Here is a 23,054-nt window from a genome sequence, read left to right as displayed (position 1 = left end):
ATAATCAAAATAACGTTTTTGTGGTGATACAATAAAACAGCTGAGATTAATCAACCAATGTGGAGGGCCGAATAACCATACCCCAAATGTAGAGGGTTGCTTGGACAGTGAAGTGAATCTCTCAATATCAGAGATTGGGTCTACTAATCAATAATTAACATTCTATTACTTATATATCAATTACCTTTATTTGTTCTTTAAAACATATATTCATATACTGTTATTGATTAAGCAAATATATTAACTTTAAAATTAAGCTTAACCTTTTATTTCTCTTACAAAGAATGAGATATATGAAAGGATTCAAGTATGTTGCTTTCTGTACTGTATGTTAGGCTAGGCCTCGACAAACTGTGGTTGTAAAAGTTCCATCTTACTGGCCTTTTGCCATTGTAAGGGGGAAAATGCATCATACTGGGATAAAAATCTCCTCAGCGGAAGGATACCTTTATGCTCTGGTTTTGAGGCCAAATTACCCCCACTTCAAAGGATTACACCCATCATAGACTAGAAAGAAATAGTCATTATCTGCCCTCGTCCTTTAACATTATGTTGAAAATGGTCTCTGTCGATAATGCTTTCAAGGCTGGGAGGACAAGAATCATACTAGCTTACTATGAGTAGTATGTTGAAATATCACCACCATGGCTTATGTAGCAATGACTCTGATAACAAACTGTAAGAATTAAAGAATGCTTAATCTGCATTCCTGGTCAGAAATGTATACACTATGTGTGCTTGTATGTTCATACAGAATTTACAATTTAACTCAGTACTATGGTAATAATATTTGATTTATACATATGATTAATATATTTTGCTACAGTATTACATTTGTGACATTAAAATTGTTGTCATTTTCACTTTTAATCACTGAAGAATTCTCTGTCTACAGTGACGCTAGAAGTAAATAAATAAACTCAGTATTTCACTCGCAGCTTGCTGACACCTTAAGTCCCTGCAATCATCACTCCTCTCAGGGCCGCTCTATGTGGCTGTCACAGATTTATATCCATTCAGTCCTCCAAGTAATTTACAATGCAAGTCTGGACTAGGGAATCTACTATTCTTAGTATACATGAAAATACATTCTTACAGCACTATAAAATATACTCTGGGGAGTTTTCAGGACACGGACTTCGACGTTTTGTGAGAGTCAACATTTTATGGTGTATATTACTGAAGAAGGACCAAATAAGTTTGGGAATGTCAATACTAGCTAATGCTAAACATTGAAGCCTGTAAAATAAATGAGTATATTTTACTTATGAACTGGCAACAATCTGGGCAATAAAATTACTATGTACATAGAGAAGATTACCAATATCTAACATTATGGCGATGTTTAAAATACTCTTTAGAACGGAGCAAAAACATTACTCGTCTGGGTTAAACTTGGCAGTCAACGTGCTGGATCCTTCAGCGTGCACCACATGGCAAACAGCTGTGTCTTCTCTGGATTGCCATGCTGACCACACCAACTGCCTGGCCTGGCTCCGGCCTGTCATGATGGCGGATGGACCTTCCAGAGCTGTGCTCGCCAACCATGATCTCCTTCCTGTCTGTCTTTGGCTCTCTGCTTGTAGTCCAGTTGTGAAGCTAATGAGAGCCTTCCAAATGCATTCTGACAAAGCTTAGTGATTGCAGTCATAATCAAGCCGAGTGCAAAAATGAATAGAATTGTGCACTGCAGCGGGTTTGTATTTTAATGACATAAACTTAATGAATCCTCTGTGACAGGTCATTATCCCGGGGAAGAGAGAACTGTCAAAATAAAGGGAGCCTGTGGTTAGACAAGCTGTATAATCTCACCGACATACTGTGCTGGGAGGCAGAGATAAAGTGCTCCTCAGAGAGAGAGTGTGGGGGGGGGGGGGGGGGTGTTTAGCTGACAGTTCAGTACAGGTACCTGCTGGTGAAATGTTTATCACACAGACTGTTTATTATTTTCATTTCAACCACTGACACTGTGTTCCCTGCCAGGCCAGTTCATGGCTCGTAGTCAGTATACGTGCAGTACCCTGGAAGTGTCAGCCCTCCTCATGTTAGAAACAATTAACAATTAACATTTAACAATTAGAGTGAGGCTGAGCACTGCATTACTGTCACATTCCGTGGGTCGTCTTGTTTCTTTAAAGCACATGATGGTAATCAGCATGCAAGGCCTGGTTGCAGTGTAATTGCTCTTGGCAAACTCTAATTGCCTTTAGAAAACTGTCCAAGACAGACATTTACTAGCAGTCTTTCAACTTTAACAAGAACCCCATTAGGAGTTCAGACGTTATAGCCGGGGAGATGAGCAAGTTGCTGTTGACGCATTGTTCATTCTTCCATTTATACATTTGCTTTCTCCCAAGACAGATCAACCCTTGCACTGGGAGTGAACCACGAGGTCAATAAGAGGAGGCTATTTAGATAATTATGAACTATTATCATTGTTTTAGGAGTGAAAGGCCCAGGCCACCGGTTTGATAATTAATCTCAGCGTTACCATCACTGCTAAAAACCCTTTAGAGAGTTATTGCCATGTTTGTATATCTGCTAAAGATTAAATGAATAAACTATGTTGATTTAAATAATACACTCCTCTCCACTTGGCCAAGATGTGTGTGTGTGTGTGTGTGTGCACGAGCGCGTGTGTGCAGACAGACAGACAAAAGGGGGTTGTGTGGCAATGAGCCTCCATCAATATCATCATCATCATCATCATCACCATTTCATTAGACTAGCCGCGCACAATGGGAATGTCAGTATCTATCAGGAGCCTAATGTGGCAGTGATTCCCGGAGGTGGAAGATAGATCTGGCACATCAGGAACCCAATGACTAGACTCATGGATATATATGAGAGGAGAGCTTTACAGCTGAGAGGGGATAGGGGGAGAACCCCATTGTGGGGAGAATGTCTAGGACCTGAGTGATCATATGAGGACACTGGAGGTGCAAAGTGATACCAGTTGAGATGAAACTCACTGCTATGGTTAGGAGGAAAGATACTGCATCTCAGACCTGAAGCACAAATCAATATCTCACAAAATCAATGGAAAGATTGTGTAACAAGCACATGCAACCAATACCATAACTATCAGGAAATTATTTATTTAACAAATAAAAACCACTTGGAGACCAGAGGTTCAGCTACATTAAAAGCCAAATGCAACCATTTTTATCTCAATATCATTTCTGGGTAAGAATTACGTACCTTACTGTAATAGTTTTCCATTAACATTTTAAAAAAGAAACAAAAATAGCTATTTAGCAAATAAATATTTCTCAAGCAAGAATTCTGCTAGGACTGTCTCAGAGTGGCCTGAGTGGGGAGGGGGAGGGATATGTAATCTGAAAACTAGCTGCAGAGAGGTTTGGAACTCTCTTTGTAATTGATCTATATTAACTTGTCACCAATCCAAATCCAAAACCCTATACCCATGCCAAACCTGCTGATTAGAAGGTCCTGTGTAGATTGTAATTTCAATGGGTAACTATCAGGAAATATAACACTTTTACAGTGTTCGTTTAATCAGCTGTTGTACAATATGATTACAAAAAATAGGGAAAACTTCATTTTGACTGCACTGGGCCTTTAAGTTTGATTGTACCTTGGTGTTGGTTCATTTTCTGTTGGACATGAAAACTAAGCCTCTTTAGGCCCACCATCCATCTCCTCATAGGCAGTGTGTTGGACACAGAGAATCATAAGTTGTGGATGGTGTGAAATGGAGGGTGGTCAGCGACTCAGACAGCAGGCATTTCACAGTCTGGTGTTCATAGACAGTCTACCCCCAGAGACTGAGAAAATGGAGAGGAAATCAGCCATGCTTGTTATTTTCAAACGCCTGCTTTGGACTTGTTCAAAGTGTAATAATGCTTGTAATTGCGATTGATGGGCTTACTGATGGTTGGTTAAGGTGATGGAGCAATGTGAAATTCAATGTGTTATTAATTTTATGTTCCATATATATCAGAGAGCTATTCCAAAGTGTACATTTTAAAGGTGTGAAGACAAGACAATGCAAATTAGAACATATTTCTCTTACATGTTTCAGTCAAAATGGACAGACATTCGGTTCAAACAATCTTGGGAATGCTAAAATAGCTCTGGAGATGATACATTTTGCATTGTGTGGAAGCCCAAGCACTGATATTTATGTTCCAGTGTAGGTTGAGAATATAACTTCCAGTGGGAGGCCATTCGTCTCTGCTTAGTCACTGGACTGTGACAGCCAAAAGAGCCAATTATTGGGAGATACAAAAGCTGGTTCAGGTACTGCAGTTCAATCTGGCTCCTTCATTTTCATTTACGTTCAATTATTTCAAGAGCCTCAGACACCTGCTTCCAAATTAGCTCTGTAATTATGCATCAGTTCAATTAAGCCCAGACAATACTATCACCATTGCTGATGCAAACAACTAACCACTTTGTTTAACGCACTTCGACTCAAAGAAAAAAAGGTTTTTGATTTCTGTTACCCCCTTAAGACTGTGATTTATCCAATCCTGTATTTTGTGTAACTCTACGAAACATCCAATGACATCAAGTCCATAATGATCACGACAGTGATCAAACACTCCACTCCTGTACGACTGGATTCAGATAAAATGCACCCAGGCAGAGCCTTGAAATGGGATTCTCTGAGAGATAAAAAAATAAAATGTAAAGGAAGCACAGTGTGATGCGTTTTATGATAAATATCTTCAAAGTGTGAGTAATGAGAGGAGTGGAGTACACAGCGGGGTCTCGTGAAAGCTCAGCTGTGAGATGATCAGCCAATAAACCTTCCCTCCGGGGGGATTCATTTGAGGGATGGGGAATGATAATCACATAGGCTCTTTGGAGAATTTGGACAAGGCACTGGAAATACATGGACATTTGCTCATACTAGATCTTTGGCCTGGGGGAGTGAGGGCTAATCAGTTCACAGGCCATGGTTGAAAAAAAACAATATGTTAATTGCTCATTTCTACTGCCCATACTGGACTTTGATACTGCACCTTCCATTTCTGGGCTATCAGAAATGTTAATATGTTGTAAATGCGGAGTATTTGAACATGCCAGTGTACCGTTGAGATGATTGCAATTCAGTTGCCTCTGACGACGAATGGAAGGCGGGTGGCAAAGGCCGAGTGTCTTCTGAGGTAAATCATCTCAAAAATGTCTCTCACATCATTGCTGTTCCCCATGGCTGACCCGAGTCCATAAAGGCAGGTCTGTCCCCAAAGGCCTTTTTATTATTCAGCCAGCAAACACAGGACCCCAGAGGGAATATTACTGCACACCGTACGGAATTAAAAACAGCAAGCCATTACACTGGTCGACCGGACTCATAGCCACAGATTTATTCATTACAGATCATCATTAGACCTCATTAACAATAACTGCAAAAAAATGCCCCCCAAAAAATTGTTAAAGCTGAGATTTTTATTGGTGCTGTCAATAAGACGGTAATGTTCTGCACTTAGTATGAGGTTCAAGTGGCTACCTTGACAGGGGATCTCCATCCGACTCACCGAGGAATGTAATTCAATCAATCTGATCACAGAAACAAAATCATCATCATGACCGTGCGTTTGTTTTGTCAACATCTCAATGACAAACAATTGGTCTCTTGCAACATGTCGATTCTCACGGGATAATATTGTCCACACACGGGTCCATATTAAGACCAGAAAATCCACGACATAGTTTATAGATTTGAAAGATTATATATTTAATTAAATGGCCCCGTTAATTAAGTGAAATGCTTCAAAACAGTCAATGCATCACTGTTAAAATACAAACAATCCTTTGTCCCTACGATAAAACATTTCCCCAGATGGTTTATCACTGTGCTTCCCACTAAATAAGGGCTTTATTGAATCCGTATCGTGGAAGTGCAGCATTACAGCATGATTTCAATTTAAAGGCAATGTTTCCGCATTATAGTGGAGACTGTATTCACGGCAAACTCTACATATGTCGGCTCAACGGGAAATTACCTTTCAATTTCTACCGCGCAATCTGTAACGCTTCAGCAATACAGATTGAATAGAGCCCTAAAGAAACAGCACATTTGCTGCCAGAGCTCAGCTTCCCTCCCACAGCTAGTCATGTGACACTATAACATTCAGTCAATGTGATTCACAATGACATATCACAGTTACACAACACAGATTGCACTAAGGTTAAGGGTGACTGACTTACATATTCTTATATAAATATCTTAATCCATCTATTGGTTATATTAAGGGACTTATTTATATATATTTGTAAGTATACCCTTCTTTGGTTCACAAATACACTAAAATACCTTTTAATATGCTTATACAAAACACAGTAGCGTTTCAAAATACAAGTAAGGACACATTACAAATGGAATAGATAACAATATAAATCAAGTGATTAATCTATTAAATACTTATATTTAGTGGTTTGTATAATCATTGGAACATGTGTTACTGAAAAACTAGGACATATATTTGCCACAAAAGCAATGTAACAATACTATACACAATCTCCACAAAATTCATTAGCTCTAAAAACGCAGCAATAGAATACAGTACCTGTTACAATGACTGTGTTATATTCCCTCTACTTAATATGAAAGGGGAAAACCAGATACAATGTGGTGTTGCATACAGTGCCCCTGGCTTAATAACTACATGGACAACACACAGCACCAATATTCAGTACATTATAATATATATACAGTGCCATTCAAAAGTTTGGACGCAGCTACTCATTCAAGGGTTTTTCTTCTTTTAAAAAAAAATGTATTTTTACCGTTTTCTAAATTGTAGAATAATAGTAAAGACATCAAAACGATGAAATAACACATATGTAATCATGTAGTAACCAGAAAAAGTGTTAAACAAATCAAAATATATTTTATATTTGAGATTCTTCAAAATAGCCACCCTTTGCCTTGATGACAGCTTTGCACACTCTTTGCATTCTCTCAACCAGCTTCATGAGGTAGTCAACTGGAATGCATTTCAATTATCAGGTGTACCTTGTTAAAAGTTAATTTGTGGAATTTCTTTCCTTAATGCGTTTGAGCAAATCAGTTGTGTTGTGACAAGGTAGGGGTGGTATACAGAAGATAGCCTTACTTGGTAAAAGACCAAGTCTATATTATGGCAAGAACAGCTCAAATAAGCAAAGAGAAACAACAGGCCATCATTACTTTAAGACATGACGGTCAGTCAGTACGGAAAATGTCATGAACTTTGAACATTTCTTCAAGTGCAGTCACAAAAACCATCAAGCTCTATGATGAAACTGGCTCTCATGAGGATCTGCACAGAAAAGGAGACCTCTGCTGCAGAGGATAAGTTCATTAGAGTTAACTGCACCTCAGATTGCAGCCCAAATAAATGCAGAGTTCAAGTAACAGACACATCTCAACATTAACTGTTTAGAGGAGACTGCATGAATCAGGCCTTCATGGTCGAATTGCTGCAAGGAAACCACTACTAAAGGACACCAATAAGAAAAAGAGACTTGCTTGGGCCAAGAAACACGAGCAATGGACATTGAAGGCCTAAAATCTGAAATCTGTCCTTTGGTCTGATGAGTCCAAATTTGAGATTTTTGGTTCTTTGTGAGACGCAGAGTAGGTGAATGGATGATCTCCGCATGTGTGGTTCCCACCGTGAAGCATCGAGGAGAGCCATCCCATCTGGTTTGCGCATAGTGGGACAATCCTTTGTTTTCAACAGGACAATGACCCAACACACCTCCAGGCTGTGTAAGGGCTATTTGACCAAGAAGGAGAGTGATGGCCTCCACAACCACCGAACCTCAACCCAATTGAGATGGTATGGGATGAGTTGGACCGCAGAGTGAAGGAAAAGCAGCCAACAAGTGCTCAGCATATGTGGGAACTCCTTCAAGACTGTTGGAAAAGCATTCCTCATGAAGCTGGTTGAGAGAATGCCAAGAGTGTGCAAAGCTGTCATCAAGGCAAAGGGTGGCTACTTTGAAGAATCTCAACACTTTTTTGGTTCCTACATGATTCCATATGTATTATTTCATACTGTTGATGTCTTCACTACTATTCTACAACATAGAAAATCGTAATAATAAAGAAAACTCCTGGAATGAGTAGGTGTCACCAAACTTTCGACTAGTACTGTATATTACAATACTGTACATATCTATGCCATGAGGTGCCTTGCATTGTCCTCTGTCTCTACTGAAAAGGTCGCTCAAGGTCACTCAGTATGTGAATATGTATTCTCTTACATAGGCTATACTGTACAATAGTTAAATCTAACAATGGCATAGTCACTGCTAAAAGACAGAACAGACAGGAAACATATGAGACCCACATTTATTATTCTGAAGGTTACCTGTGGTCTAAAAAGACCTATAAGCAGCTGAAGATTCAAAGTCCTACATGATTAGTCAAGAGACAACAGGAATATGAAGCTCAGGGTCTTTTTAGAGCTGGACATGACAAAGCTGAGAATGAAAGGTCAAAGGGCAACATCCTCCTAATGGGTGTGGCCATTACAAGTCCTGCCCCAGTCTCTCAATCTCATCGGTCAAGAAGTCTATATCTGACCTGGTGGCGGCAGGATTGGAGATGACCATTCTGAAAAAGTTGACCTTGTCTCCCTGAGGCTGGTAGCCCACCATGGTAGTTCCAGACTCCATCATCAACGCCTTGATCTTGGGGGCCACCTGGTTTAGAGGCAAGGACAATTCAGAGAAATGTACAGTAGGTCAGTGCTGTCTCATCTGAATACAGAATATAGTCTTCATGGGCCGAAGCTGACGAGTCCTTTACTCCTTACCTTATGCAACTTCTCCCTCTTCTCCTGACCATCGGGCATGTCACGAATGCCTGGTGGAAGGTACCAGAAGCAGACATTCGTGTGCTGGGGCTGTGGAAAGAAAACAGCAACATTGTTTGTCCGTGTCTTTACTCAATGGAGTGTCTAAAGAAGAAGTAGCCAACCTCACTAAGAGACCAAATTGAGATCTGAGGCTCTTGCAAGGCAAGTTCATAAATCCACAAGGAGTTCAACTGGGGATTCTAAAGCCTAGCACCACCTCTATAGGCAGACAGGGAGGAGAGTTGGCCTGCCTCACTACATTGTGTTGCTCAGAATACTATTGGGCATCTAATGAGTTCATATTAATCAGATATGTAATTCCTCTGACGCTTTATTAGGGTAATCCATTAGAAGATATTGCTGTTTTTGGGAACAGAAACAAGTAGAAAATGAAGGGAGAAAAATCTTACCTCTCCATCGAACACCATCTGATAGCCCTCGCGACCCTTTATTTTAGTGTAGAGATAATGCGAGAGGTCCAAACACTTGTCGATGTGCTGTTCAAACCCTATTGTTCCCTGTTGGAGTGGAAATACACAAAACATAGACAGATCATTCATATCAAGAACTACCCTTTTTCTGTTCCATGAGCCAAGATCAGCATCCAAGATCAATCCCTGTTCCATGCTAACGCTTTAAAGCCTGACTAAGTATTGCAATAAGAGCTTGGACAGATATGTGCACATTACCTTCGCTTTCCACATGAGCCAGAATTTGAAGATATCTACATGTCGTCCACACTGGATGGCCTTGTCCCCCGTGTCGTACGATACATCGTACTGTTTGTCTGGTTGGAAGAGGTAGCCAGCGCACATGGAGTTGCAGCCTGATAAAACTCCCTGCAAAGATCAATGGTGTGGTTAACGGACACGGACGAAAGGCAGAGACGTGACTTTCAACGGTGCCTTCAAACTGGGCTATACTCATAAGAATAGTAGCAAACTCTCTGTGACCTCCGACTTAACTTTAAGTGTGGTTTCGTGGCATTCACACCATAAGGGATGATGAGCCATCTATCCGTATTGCTCTTACCCTCTCTCTGACCAGAATGGCAGAACACTGCAGTGGCACACCCATCATCTTGTGAGGGTTCCAGGTGACCGAGTTGGCCCTGCAAACATGTAACACGGACTGTAAGGCTGGCCACGGCCCCCATCAATGAGTGTGTGTGATTGGTTTAAAAGAGGATATCTTCTCGGGGCTGTAGCCTACCTCTCTACGCCACACAGCTTGTGCCTGTGCTTCCTGGACATCAGTAGGCCTCCTCCCCACGCACCCTGAACAAAGACAACAGTTTGTTTTGAGGATAAGGATTGGACACGGCAGGTGGCTTATATGTTCAAACTAAAGCTCAGCCGACCATTGAAATGTGTTGCAATTAACCCTGAAATGATCGATGTCACCACAACCTTACTGTATCCGTAGTAGGAAGACGCACTTACATCCACATGTAACCACATGTTGTATTTCTCGCAGATGTCTGCAATCTCGTGGATGGGATCGAATGCTCCATACACTGTGGAACCAGCTGTAGCGTTCACGAACATTGGGACACAACCCTGCAAGCATACACCATGAGAATGAATATGGAGCCTTGTGTTATTGGAGTGAACTGAAATGGTTGCATTCTGTTTCTGTAATCTTTGACATACTATAAACAGGTTAGAGCAGATTTAAATGACATTGGACTATTTCTCTTGTGCGAGCCTTTGTAACCCCAGAACTGCACGTCCATTGCAGACAGCCTGCTATCACCTCTCTCCTGTAACGGAACTAGCTTCAGGAGACTGTGCTTTGGAGCTAGTGGCAGTGCGTAAGGTAATACTTAAGGATGCATAAGTACTAACCCTAAAATGAAAGTAGACCTGTTTTTTATTTTGTAAACATGAAAGATTACCTGACGACCGGAGCATTCAGATGACTAGATTCATATTAGGCAGCTGTTCTCATTTGAATTCTGTGTCAGTGCATCGCATCATTGTGCAGAAACAAACGGAAGGTATTTCATGTCTTCAGGGGATACGAATCCACAGTTTGAAGTTGATTGGCTGACAGTTTGAAAACTCACCCTCGCCTTGGCATCGATGACCTTGGCTTCCAAATCAGCGGGAATGACTCTCCCTCTAGTGAAGCAAACAAGACACGTCAAAGGGATGTTCTCACTGGGTTGGTTCATTCAGTGCAGTAAATTGGACATGGCTCCACAAACCTCTCATCTGTGCTCAACAGGATCAGGTTTTCTGTTCCAAAGCCCAGAGCAGCACTGGCTTTCTTTATAGAGTAGTGGCTCTGACAAAACACATGAGCATGACATTAGACTTAGCTCTGGCATATAGTCAGCTGATGTACTGTCCAATGGTTGTAGTTGTTGTGTTGCTTTGAATCAGGCATGCCACGAACCCTTTATACAGAATAGACAGGGTCAATCAAGCAGTGACAATAAATAACAATAAGACGTTGTCTTGGTAATACAATACTGCTTCTGAGACTGGAGACCTGTTCTGCTGTGGAAATGAATGTTGGATGAGACTTACATGCTCGGAGGTGAAGAGCACCAGTCTGGGGGCAGCAGTCATGCCTTTGGTCTTGACTTCAGGGAAGAATTTGTAGCGGGCGATCATCACACTGTACATGTTGGATATCGCTCCACCTGCACAAACGTTGCATACAATCTTTCACTAAACTGCATTAGATTATCTGAAGGCTTGTGTAAGGAATCTTCATCTGTAACGGTAGGTTTATTCCCACCTCAGATTCTCAAGGCATGGCTGAATTCATAACTGTTCATCAGAATTGGCTTCGCACTCACCTGGTGAGAAGATCCCATCGCCCTCTCCATCAGGCCAGCCAATGATCTCCCTCATCTTCTTCAGCGTCAGCTGTTCCATGAGCACGAAGACTGGGGCAATCTCATAGGTGAACCTGAAATACAGAGCACCTGTCTCCAGTTACCCACTACCAATAGAAATCCATTCTATCACTGGCCTTGAACTCTCATATTGTCATGCATTTCTCATATCTACATTGTCTATATTGACAACAACAGAATCAATGAAGGCAGGTGGCAAAATCCCAGGATAAGGCATCACCATACATCACCATTGTGATAAAGGCCAATAATTGTAGCTTATTTTTTCTATTATTTTGTGCAAAATAGATTTAAATTGTGTTGTTTTGTTGAATTATCATTACATATGTTTCTTTAATGTGTATATTGAGCAATGCCACGTTGAAGCCAGAGAAAAGAATGGAACACGCTTACTACTTTCAACGCCGTCGCGATTCAGTGATAGCTCTGTTACATTGCATTACGGATACCATTTGTTGCAGTGGAATGAGAAAGAACATCAATGTCACATAGTCTGAAGTCCATTAAGAATATTCCACCAAGAGGGAGCGCCTGTCTCTGAGTTAGCAAGAAGAAGAGGCTAGAAACGTGAGGCAACACAATGAGAGCGTCATTGCCTTTGCGTCTGAGGTTAGTCTTGAGGCCAGCTTCCACAGAGCTTGTTTTCAATGTGTTTTGAATTAAAACAGTATATTACCCTCATGGCCTGTCTCACAGAGAGTAATGATGGAAGAATGGTCGTTTCTCCTTTAGAATAGGAATTATATCATTACGATCATGTTTATTCAATGCAATCACAATTACAACATAAAGGATTTTTTCCATATCATTAGAAACTTCCTCCAGGGTAGTGCAAGATCAATGTAGAATGAAATGGATCCCCATCTAACTCATCTATCGTCACTATGTCCTGCCCAATGCTCTTCTCATTACACTGCCTGTCTATTCATGCAATGAGTCAATGCATTAGTGGGGCAATGCAGTGTATCACACTGTGCCATACACACAGCACTTATTTTGTTTTGTTCTCTGGCTCATCATATCCAGCAGAAATGTTTAAAATGAGTCCGGAGCTATTGTCCCAAATGAATTTGCACTCGCTCACTTATGTAGAGTAATCCTGATGATAACCCTGGGACGTGATTGTCAACCTAGTAGTGGGAATCAATACGTGTCAGGGGTAATTAATGATGATGGAGTAATTAGCTCATGCAAATAACAAATATGGATGCAGTCAGAGCCAACCCTCTGATTCAACTCATCTACAGTAGTGTTGCTATATTGCATACACAGGGTGGCAACACTCTCACCAGGAGATCTTCAGCACCATTTCAATCCCATGAGCTGGACCAACTAAAAACTCTTCAAAACACTGGGAGCAAAGAGGGACACATCCTTTGAGGATTACAATACATAGAAGGTCAAGTCAGCCAGGCCATGTTTTGACCCTAATTAAGTCAGGGGCCAGGCAAAATGAATAATTGAATCACTGACATGAAGAAGACAAGCCTTGGTGGTGAGCTTGTATTTCTGTGCAGTGTTTAGGCCCAAAAACATGTATGGAAATTGACCATGACCACACAGATTACTCTGGTTATTACCACTCAGAACTGCAATGTTTTATCAATGTTCACAACACAATATTTTTCATATTGTTTGTTTTTTGTTGTTGTAATGATGATTTTACAATGCTGTGATGGGTTCCCAGGCTGACATCATAGACAAGATCAGCATTTTACAGCAGCTGATACACTCTGACCAGTGCCTTAACTGACTTGGAAGCCTCAGCTGGTAATCTGTGTGTACTGGTCAACAATAGTCCATGGCCAACGAAGCATCAACGTTTCTCCTGGATAAGTCCCTGGGCACCTGGTGTATCGCCATGCTGTCTCTTACAGATTTCCTTTGCCACAGGAAAAGCAATATTGAATCACAATTGTCTATTGTTCACAATTGCGCAGAAGATCTCAGGGGCATATCTCATTCTGTTGTGGCAAAGAGCATTCCATAAAATCTCTGAGGCAAAGAGCATTCCATAAAACAACCACCCAATATAACTTTGAATGCTAATCAATATGCAATTTAGTTTGCCTGCAGGGCTGTATTATCTGACTACAGCCACAGTGTCGGTCAACAACAGCAATGAAGCAAACAGATAGTGAACTCCCACAACTCTCCCTTTTTGCTTGCTTAAAAGGCAGTCTGTAAGAGCATCCTTGGGATCTTTCACTTAGAAGCTTATGAAAGGCCCTAAATATGTCACTTCCACTGATCTTCATCTTCAAACGAAATCTTCAGAGGCCATTTGAAATGGTAGGAATTGCCAGACATACCTTAAACCAAACGAAATCCACTCTCTGCCTAATTAGATCCTTCAACCTCTTATCACAATCCCCAGCCTAAAACGAAAACTATGTTACGCAACTCTTACTAAGATCCTTTGTTTAGGCACATTGTTTACAAAATCGACAGGACTACTTTAATACTATACACCTATTTCCAAAATTGTAAAGTTCCTGTGACTTTCACTAATAAACATGTATAAATGTATCATAACAAATGTGTAATAACTGTGGGGAGATAAAGACCACTCACATGTTAGTGTTTGCAGTGGAGGTGAGCCATTCTCCTGACAAGCCAATGATGTCTAAGCCAGTAGATAGCTGATTGAAAAACCTGGGGTGACCTGGGAGGGAGACAACACCATTTGTCTTTTAATACATTTCTCATGAAAGCTTCATCATTCAACTATGGGATCATCTGTAATCATTAAACCACATTGTAGACAAATGAGAGAGATATTGATTGTGCTGAGGGGGTTAGCCGTGCTTTATGCCTCTGTCTCCTCTGTCCTCACCTGTTCTCACTCCATATTTCAGGGTATCCCTACAGTCCACCAGGATCTGCTCCAGAGATTCAGGTTGGTCAGATAGCTCCAGGTTGAAGCCCTCCATGCCTTCCAGCAGCTGGTGGGGGTGGTGGAAGTCCAGGACCTTGGTGGATCTGTCGAAGGTCTTCCGGACGTAGTTTGTGAGAATATCCACCACCTCCAACAAAAACTGCATAGTTGGCTCCTCTCCATTTTTAGCTGGTAATAAATCTAGGTTGAGAAATTGAAGCATGTCAATAGTATTTGTGTTTTTCACATTTTCGAAAAAAAATTGAATCCATCACTTTTGTTTGCATCCTTCCTCACTTGAGGATGTTTTTAAGAGCTTACTTTCACAATCTTCTGTAGAATGTGTCATGACTTCGTTCTACTTCACATCTTGTAAACTATTTCTTTGGTTTTCCTCTCTAAAGCTGGTGTAAATTATATAAATTAGAATGTCATTTCCAGCAACAAACGAATGAGCCTTTTTGGTATTTCTCCAGTGAGTATCCCTGAGTAGCCTATGCTATTTTACAGCTATTACAACTTGATCTAGCCCGTCATTATGGTAAACCAAATGGTGAATATTGATTTCAAATAGGCATAGCAATCAATTGAATTTAAATTACTAACAACCTAATGATTTAGGGTTTTCTTATTTTCCACAAAAAGTTTTACAAAATAAAAATAATTTAAAAAATGACCTTTTATCATCAAACATGACTAAATTGAAAGAAATCTCAGAGATTTAGACTGATTATAAAGATTTGGTATTTTCAAACCAGATCAAATCAGGCTAATCTTTGCATCAGTAACAACATTTAAGATTTTAAAATTGACTCATGTTCCATGTAAAACAACTGAACAAAGCGAACATCAACAAGTTCCCTACATACTTTTTATTCATAGGCCTACGTTTCCCATAATGAAAATAATCCGGTCATCTACCTCTAGCAAATAGATTGGAAAAGTCCGTCTCGGTGCGTCTGAAACGGGAATCCCTGTCGCTGTTATCCAGCAGGTCCTTAGACGATCTTTCCTTGAAGGAACTAATCTTCTCCTCGAGGTTGTTGTTCTTCTGCAAAAATCCTAAATTGTTGCAAGGGGCAGAGGATTGAAATGAGTGATTACTACCATCACTCCCAATCCCAAACATTTTGATGACACCCTTTTTACACAAAACACATGCCTAAATGTCTCTCACTGATTGAGCTGACAATGACGTGGTGTGGGTTGGTTTTGAGAAAATTCCCACCTGTCCAGGGAAGCCTTTTTATGGGAGGAAGAGTCAGTGGGAGGTTGAGCCCAGTGACAGCAGCACCAAAAGCCAGTCAAGCAAAAACAAATAGCCGTCATTTCGTGTAGCTGTAAATTCGTATTAATTCCCTCCGACAGATTCCACTTCAGTAAGCGCGGAAGAGCACACAATGAAGTGAACCGATGTCATTAAAGCCTGAAGTCAGACCTAATAGTTGAACTGGGCTGTGATGATATATGGGACATTTTATAGACTATCTGCTCATAGACTTGTGGAGGACACCACATTAACTCAATTCTTATTTATTAACCTTATACCGATTTTTTTTTTTTTTCCAAAAATGTATTTCTAGGTTGGCCTTCGAAAAAAAGAACACCTATTCCAAATATTCTGCTAAAATGATTAGTAATACAAAGTCCTGCAATGTGATCTTATTTATGATCTTATTATGCAAATCAACAACGCAATATTCAGATAAACTAGCTAGGCCTACAAGATGTGAAACGATATGCCATATCCCACACCGTTTTAGAGTAATAAATACAACTACATAAAAGTGTATCAGGAGATGATAGTTGGAAGTATTTTTACTGTTAATTTATTTTTATTTCGTTTTCAATATAGACTAATTGTAGATAATTGTATTATTTCACATTCAGAAAGGATATGTTAGATTATACCCCGAATAAGCATAAATCCAATATTTCACTAGGTCAAGCATTTGATGTTGTTTTTAAACCAATATCATTGCACTTAATAAACAGAGATGAAAAGTGGAAAACGGGCCTATAGGCCTATATAGTGAATCAGATAAAACCAAAACGTAAAAATGGCATAAATATCATATTGAAACATCAAACTTGATTTATCCTTTGCGTTGGGCTCCCGAGTGGCGCAGCTGTCTAAGGCACTGCATCTCAGTGCCTTTACACCATGGTTCGAATCTAGGCGGTATCATATCCGGCCGTGAATGGGAGGCCCACAGGGCCGTCATTGTAAATACGAATTTCTTCTTAATTGACTTGCCTGGTAAAATGAAAATAGGCCTATACTGTTGGTCCTTGATTGGCCCTGATGGCTCAATAACAATAGACTCAACCCTTGGCCATATCAGATAGGGCTAATGCATTTTGCTTCCACTTAATCGGTGCGTATAGTGGAGAAGACAGACAGTAGTCCTACTATCTCTGCAAAACAGAACCTTGACGAATTGCGATTTGAGTTCCCTGGAGCAGAGAAGATGACTATCGCGATGAGAGTAATCTTTTCTCTTCTGATGGACTCGCATCATGATAAGGACCGATTCCAATCATTCCACCAAATATAGCTCTTTAATAAATGACACCCGCTCAGAGGCTACCGATATATTTTGAGAAAAAGGCAGGTGCGTATAATAAGATATTAAGATTTGGCTCAGCAAATACAAAGATAGGCTATCTTACTTGTGGATAACTACAATGTAAAATCAACTGTACATGTTCATGTTTCAGTCGAAATTACCTAAAAATAATGAAAAGGGGGTTGCATAATTTAGCCGGCTATTTGTGTATTCCAAGGTCATTAAGCATTGGCAAACGTATATGTTTTTCCAGGTAGGCCATAAGAGGGCGCAATAGTACGATTTGATTAAGAATTATATATATTTTTAAAGCAAGGTAAGAAAACACACACATTGAACACATATCCAAGATTAAAGAGAGCTCATATTCCATTTTGGGAAGTGCCAACGTAGACCTATAGTTATTTTTGGACCAATAGCTAGTCTCTGCTGTTTTTCAAACTGATTTTAATATTGATAAAAAAAAACAGGTTTGTTACTATAAATTCAGTGGTAATAATCAATATGGCCATTTTGATTCTTTCTGCATGAAAACCCACTCATGCGACCAGAGAAAGAAGAAAGGGGCAGAGGCTTCACAGTCTTTGTGTATTAGCCCAAAACAGTATGGCTAATAGCCTATTCATCAGATATCAGAATGGTCTGCTTGCTCGACGTTGAGAAACACATAAAATATGAAACATAGCCTACATTATGTAACCTATGATATTTCTTCAGTTAATTATTTGACGTAGGACTAATTGCATTCTAAAAGACACTTAAGAACAAAAGCCTACATGAACATGTATTATGAGGTCCACGAAAATAAATGACATGAAAATAGTAAACTTACCACATATCTTCATTCCCAATTTTCTAGAACATCCGTGAGCAACTCCACACCAAGCGTCATAGCCTAAAATAATTTTGGAAAACTATTGAGAAGGCCCTTACATTAGGCCTCAAGTGCATATTATTTCTGCAAAAATACTCCCAAACTCAAAGTGATGGATGGGAAAATATTGAAGCATGTTGGATAAAACAATGCATACGACTATCAATTAACATGTATCTGTGTGTGTGTGTGTTTTAATTCATCTGCTCTATCCCAATGATACCACTATGGCCATAGGCCTATAACGTGGCATTTCAGCTGAACATTCCACGATTTAGCCATTTCTGACTGTGCAAAGGAACTAATTGGGTGAGAAGATGCTGAAAAGATCAGACATGCATCACCAGACATTGGCCAGTGACAAAAAGGGCTGAGCATTACGTCGCTATCAAGGGCTTCCATGGATTAAATTGGGGAGGTGGGGAGTTGTTGTGTGTCTGTGTGTGAGGAGGGGGGGTCTAGGAATTGAAGAATTCTGTTGAAATTGACCCTGGAAAAGCGGCCAGTGGAAGGGACAGATGGAAGGGACAGACAGCTCCACACAGAATGACGTTTAACCGCTGCTTAGGATCACAAATCACATATATCTGGACCAAATCTACGCCAATGTTATGCAAAGGCAACAGAAATATCTGAAATAAGACGTGTATAATGCCAAATAATTATGCCAATTATGGGTGGAATAAGCTTGAGATCCACGAGCATAATTCGGATTTTCGTGTATTATGCATTGATGTCAAAAGAGATACAGACACAATTGAAGTTGCACATTAATAGTTGTAGCCTAATACTGGCACGACAACAGTCTCATGGCTTTGGCACACCATCAAGCCCAAAGCAAGCACAGTTTTGCAAGCAAATTCAGCACTGACTGAATCCCTTTTCTGGTGAGAAAAACGGAGGTGCAGTTTTTCTACATTTAACTCTGATCTGACGTCAAATACAATTTCGTGGTACCTTTGAAAATGCATAATTTACATTGGAGTGTAGTTTATATCAAATCAGAGATTTATGGTTGTATGTGAGGAAAAATAGGACATTTATGGCGAGCTTTGCATCAAAATATTAATGTGCTTGGACAACTAATTGGAATGTAGCCGAGGCTATAGGTTAGTTATGTTTTGTCTTTAATAGCTCTTGGATAATAAAAAGTATTGAGGCAGCGCTGTTGGCCGCTTACATCTCCACATCCCCCCTCAGCTGAAGGTACAATAAGGTGCTTGAACACATGCCATTAGGGCCAATTTAGTGTGGCTACAATTAACGCCACTTTGCACATAATAAATTAGCATTACATTCACTCTCACTTTTTATTCAACCACGACGGAATAAATACACTGACAAATATATCCTACTATAGTCTCTTTATGGAAGGCAATAATAATAATAATAATAATAATAGGCTTATAACAGCAGAATAATAATTCAAGAAGGCTGTATATTTTTTTGGAAGATTATGTTAAATTCTTTTGGGATTTTTGCATTTATCAATACCGACAGGATGGTACTAGACTAGCCATTAGTATTTTCTAATTGCTTCAGTTCATGTTTTTAGAGGACATCAACCGATTTTGACAGCAAGATCCGTCTATCAAGCAGATGCCGGGAGGTCTGCTGCGCATGCAATGATGCGGTGATTTGTTGCGTGGGAGGCATTTAGAATGGTACAGTTTTTTTTCCTCCGTGGAAATGATTAATGGCATTGCCCACAAAGTAAATAGCACAAGTGAAATAGCGTTTTATCTGTGATGGACCTACTTGAGCCTGGTGGTCGTAAATTTGTCGAGTTGGGATCCGGTTCGTTGCCAGACGAGGAAGGTGCAGACGCCGCCATCACTCCTAAGATACAGTACAAATGTCCTCACTCCAAAGCTCGCTGTCACTTTCTGGGAAACCTTTCTTATTTTATTCAAGATGAAAAGTCACATTCACTGCAAGGAGAGTAGAAAGAATAGCTGTCTCTGAGCCTTAAAATATATAAATAATGACATGCCTATCTAGGCTATTTGAAATGTATGAATATGATATTTTAAGATCGATCCCTCATTCAAACGCTGACAGAAATATCCACAACTACGAATAAAGCAAGGAGACAGGACACGACAGACATGTCTACGACATCGTCTGGCAGCCAGAGTAGCCTACAATTATTCTCAAACATCAATTAACAGGTTGGCTGAGGCTGCAGTGCACATTCTTTTTTCCTGAATCCATAGGCGACAGATATGAGAGTAAAAAAAAAAGGCTAAATAACTTATTGGCTATAAATACAATACATTTCATTAGGCTTTATCAAAACATCATCGACAATGATGCTCATTAATCCTCACCAATCCGTTCCACAACCTGATGTCTGCTGTCAATGTGGATAATGAGGCATCACTGCAAGTGCATTTCTTTGTTTTCAGAGAGTTATATATGTATATGCCTTTGATGATAGGAAGGTAACCCGGGGAGTTGGGCAACAAATAGTTTAACCATAAAACATTATGTATTGAAAGTGAAAATACTGAATTAGCCTTGATAAATGATCAACTATACCATTAACAGCTAATCTGGTGATTTATCACATAGGCAAGTTAGGTGAACTGTCAAACCTCAGATACATTTACGTATTCATTTTATAATCATGACAGAAAATATGCTACGTTTACACAATTGATTGACAAACAGGATAGTGACTCCTCAATTAAGAGGATGATTTGTAAATAGTGATGACCCTTATCCAGGTCAATGTCACTTCAAGGGAAAAGCATGCCCATGCAATGAAAAACCCTCCGTCAAAGCTCAAAGAACTGTAGTTGAATGATACCACAATTTTATCAATCAATAACTTTAATACCAACAAACAAATATTATGCATAGCCTGTATTGTTCTCTGTGTCTATCGTACAAATCGTTTATGAACGATGTTAAAACACCTGTTTGAGCCTCTCAAACGTCAATTTATCATAAAGCTTTAATGAACAAAGCACACTTATCCAGCTCTTGTAAGATAATAATCCCTGTTAAAAAACATCTTACCGTGCTGAGGGTGGGTACAGGTGACCAAGTAGAGCCCCAGAAAGAAACTATGGGACGATGATGAAATAAAGTCCGTTGGCAACGCAACGCAACGTCTGGTGCGCTTTTGACACTTCAAGAAAAACAGGGTTTTGAATATCAGTTCAATATCAGTCTACAAAATCCCATCCACAGTGACCTTTTTAGAGAAGTAGCCTACGTTTGATTTGCTGATATTTAGAGCCGCGTGCATTGACTATTTATTCGTTACTACGCACGCATGAGTCACACCAATACCTCCTCTGGTGCTGAACACCCCCCCCAATATCGAACAGATCCGCTTTGTCTGCAAAATGTACATAGAATAGTGGCGCTTTCATCTATAACGTGACTTTTGGTAAGTGTTTTTTAACCTTTGAGGCTATATACCTCGATTTGGAAACTGATTTGGAATCCCGGTCACGAACCTGGACTTGGGAAGTTTGATCCTATGCAACACATTACGCTCATATGGGATGAAGGAGGGGGGAGGAGAGAGGTCCTTGGCTTGTTCTTGTGAAATCGGAATAGTAGGGAACCATAATCAGAAGAGCCATCTCCTTTTAGGTTATTGTTGGTCTTCTTCTGTGGGATTAACATGTTTTGTTGAAATCTCAGCGTGTATGGCTTCATCTGTTTTTCGATGAAGGCTACAATAAATATATTATCAATAACGATATTTATAGACAAGTAGGCTATTTTGGCCAAAGTTATAATGTCTTATTTTCGTTTTAATTTTAAGATGACAACGCAACATTTATCTTACGTTTTTTGGTAAAGAAACAGTGAAATTCAAAGTCAGTGCATAAAGGTGAAAACAAAATCCACAAGGTGGCAGTAATGAATCATCAATGATTCCTCCCAGAACTCCACAGAATTGAAGTGGGCCACTCCGCAAATACTTCACGAATCTAATAATAAACCAACACATTTATCAGATTTGCTACATACCAAAGCTGCATGGGTGCAATGGAACGGAACAAGAATAGGCCCAGTGCGCAAGAAAAGATTCGAAGGAAAAAGCTATTCATAGACTAGGCTATAGACTACAGGTTTAATCCTTCAATCAATTAAAATATAAATTCATCATCATAAACTATCATTCATATAAATACTGGGCACATGGAATTTTAATCTTCATCTAGTATCTTGCATAATCAATACGTAAGGTCAAAGTATTATGTTTGGCTGTAAGGTCAATAAGTAAAGCCATTCAAAATGTCTGACTCTGAAGTCTCGTTTATACCTGGTTCTAATATGTGTCCTATGTCCTGATCTAGGCCATATTCTGATTGTGCTCAGATTTTCAGACATGTGTCTACACATCACAGGAGGTTGGTGGCACCTTAATTGGGGAGGATGGGCTCATGGTATCAAAGAAACCATGTGTCAGTCTATTCCCTCTGTTCAGGACATTATTATGAGCCGTCCTCCCCTCAGCAGCCTCCAGTGCTACACATGTTATTAAAATGTGTCTCTTATCCATCCACTGTGTCCACATTGTTACCAGATGTTCTGGTCCCTCCATGTATGCAAGTTATTTGACAGGAGGCATGCAGAGGCCAAATTGAGGTCCATTACACATTGGCGTGCACCTCGCACATTTTTGCTCCTTATAGCGCCATATAGCTCCACAATGACATGGTTGGTTGACCGTAGGTGGGGGCGGTAGTTCCCGTATAAATACAAAACACACTTCCTTGACAACTTCCTTCAGAACAGCTCTGCGCTGCTCCGCGAAGCGCAAGAAGTATGAATGCCCTGACTTCTGCAGAACACAGAAGGCTGGGGCGGCAGGGTAGCCTAGTGGTTAGAGCGTTGGACTAGTAACCGGAAGGTTGCAAGTTCAAACCCCGGAGCTGACAAGGTACAAATCTGTCGTTCTGCCCCTGAACAGGCAGTTAACCCACTGTTCCTAGGCCGTCATTGAAAATAAGAATTTGTTCTTAACTGACTTGCCTAGTTAAATAAAGGTTAAATAAAAAATAAATAAAAAGAAGCC

The 23,054-nt window shown here is 40.1% G+C and overlaps 1 protein-coding gene across 2 annotated transcripts; it reads right to left on the bottom strand.

Moving 5' to 3' along the window:
* Positions 1 to 5,306: 5,306 nt before the first annotated feature.
* gad1a (glutamate decarboxylase 1a) lies at positions 5,307 to 21,525 on the bottom strand. 2 transcript variants are annotated; one of them, XM_020455328.2, is made up of 17 exons: positions 21,035 to 21,525; positions 19,769 to 19,849; positions 17,969 to 18,031; positions 15,488 to 15,628; positions 14,525 to 14,767; positions 14,263 to 14,353; positions 11,629 to 11,741; positions 11,354 to 11,469; positions 11,029 to 11,108; positions 10,888 to 10,942; positions 10,262 to 10,378; positions 10,032 to 10,096; positions 9,852 to 9,930; positions 9,509 to 9,658; positions 9,230 to 9,337; positions 8,778 to 8,867; positions 5,307 to 8,664 (listed from the first exon to the last, which is right to left on the bottom strand). In XM_020455328.2, the coding sequence occupies exons 2-17, from the start codon at positions 19,842 to 19,844 to the stop codon at positions 8,491 to 8,493; spliced, it is 1,761 nt and encodes a 586-aa protein (XP_020310917.1). In that variant the 5' UTR covers positions 19,845 to 19,849; positions 21,035 to 21,525; the 3' UTR covers positions 5,307 to 8,490. The 2 variants fall into 2 exon arrangements, with proteins under 2 accessions (XP_020310917.1, XP_020310906.1); XM_020455317.2 differs by having other exon boundaries at positions 19,769 to 19,941; positions 21,035 to 21,416.
* Positions 21,526 to 23,054: the final 1,529 nt, after the last annotated feature.

Source organism: Oncorhynchus kisutch, linkage group LG2 (assembly GCF_002021735.2).
Source record: "Oncorhynchus kisutch isolate 150728-3 linkage group LG2, Okis_V2, whole genome shotgun sequence".
Lineage (NCBI taxonomy): Eukaryota > Metazoa > Chordata > Actinopteri > Salmoniformes > Salmonidae > Oncorhynchus > Oncorhynchus kisutch.
This window is presented reverse-complemented; position numbering and strand designations above follow the sequence as displayed.

Bases quoted from the DNA above. Each gene is read 5' to 3' on its own strand.
- gad1a (XM_020455328.2), bottom strand. From the start codon at position 19,844: ATGGCGGCGTCTGCACCTTCCTCGTCTGGCAACGAACCGGATCCCAAC. The intron at 11,109-11,353 runs GTAAGTCTCATC...GTGTTTTGTCAG, and splicing joins TGCTCTTCACCTCCGAGCAT to AGCCACTACTCTATAAAGAA. The intron at 10,379-10,887 runs GTGAGTTTTCAA...GTATGCTTGCAG, and splicing joins TCATCGATGCCAAGGCGAGG to GGTTGTGTCCCAATGTTCGT.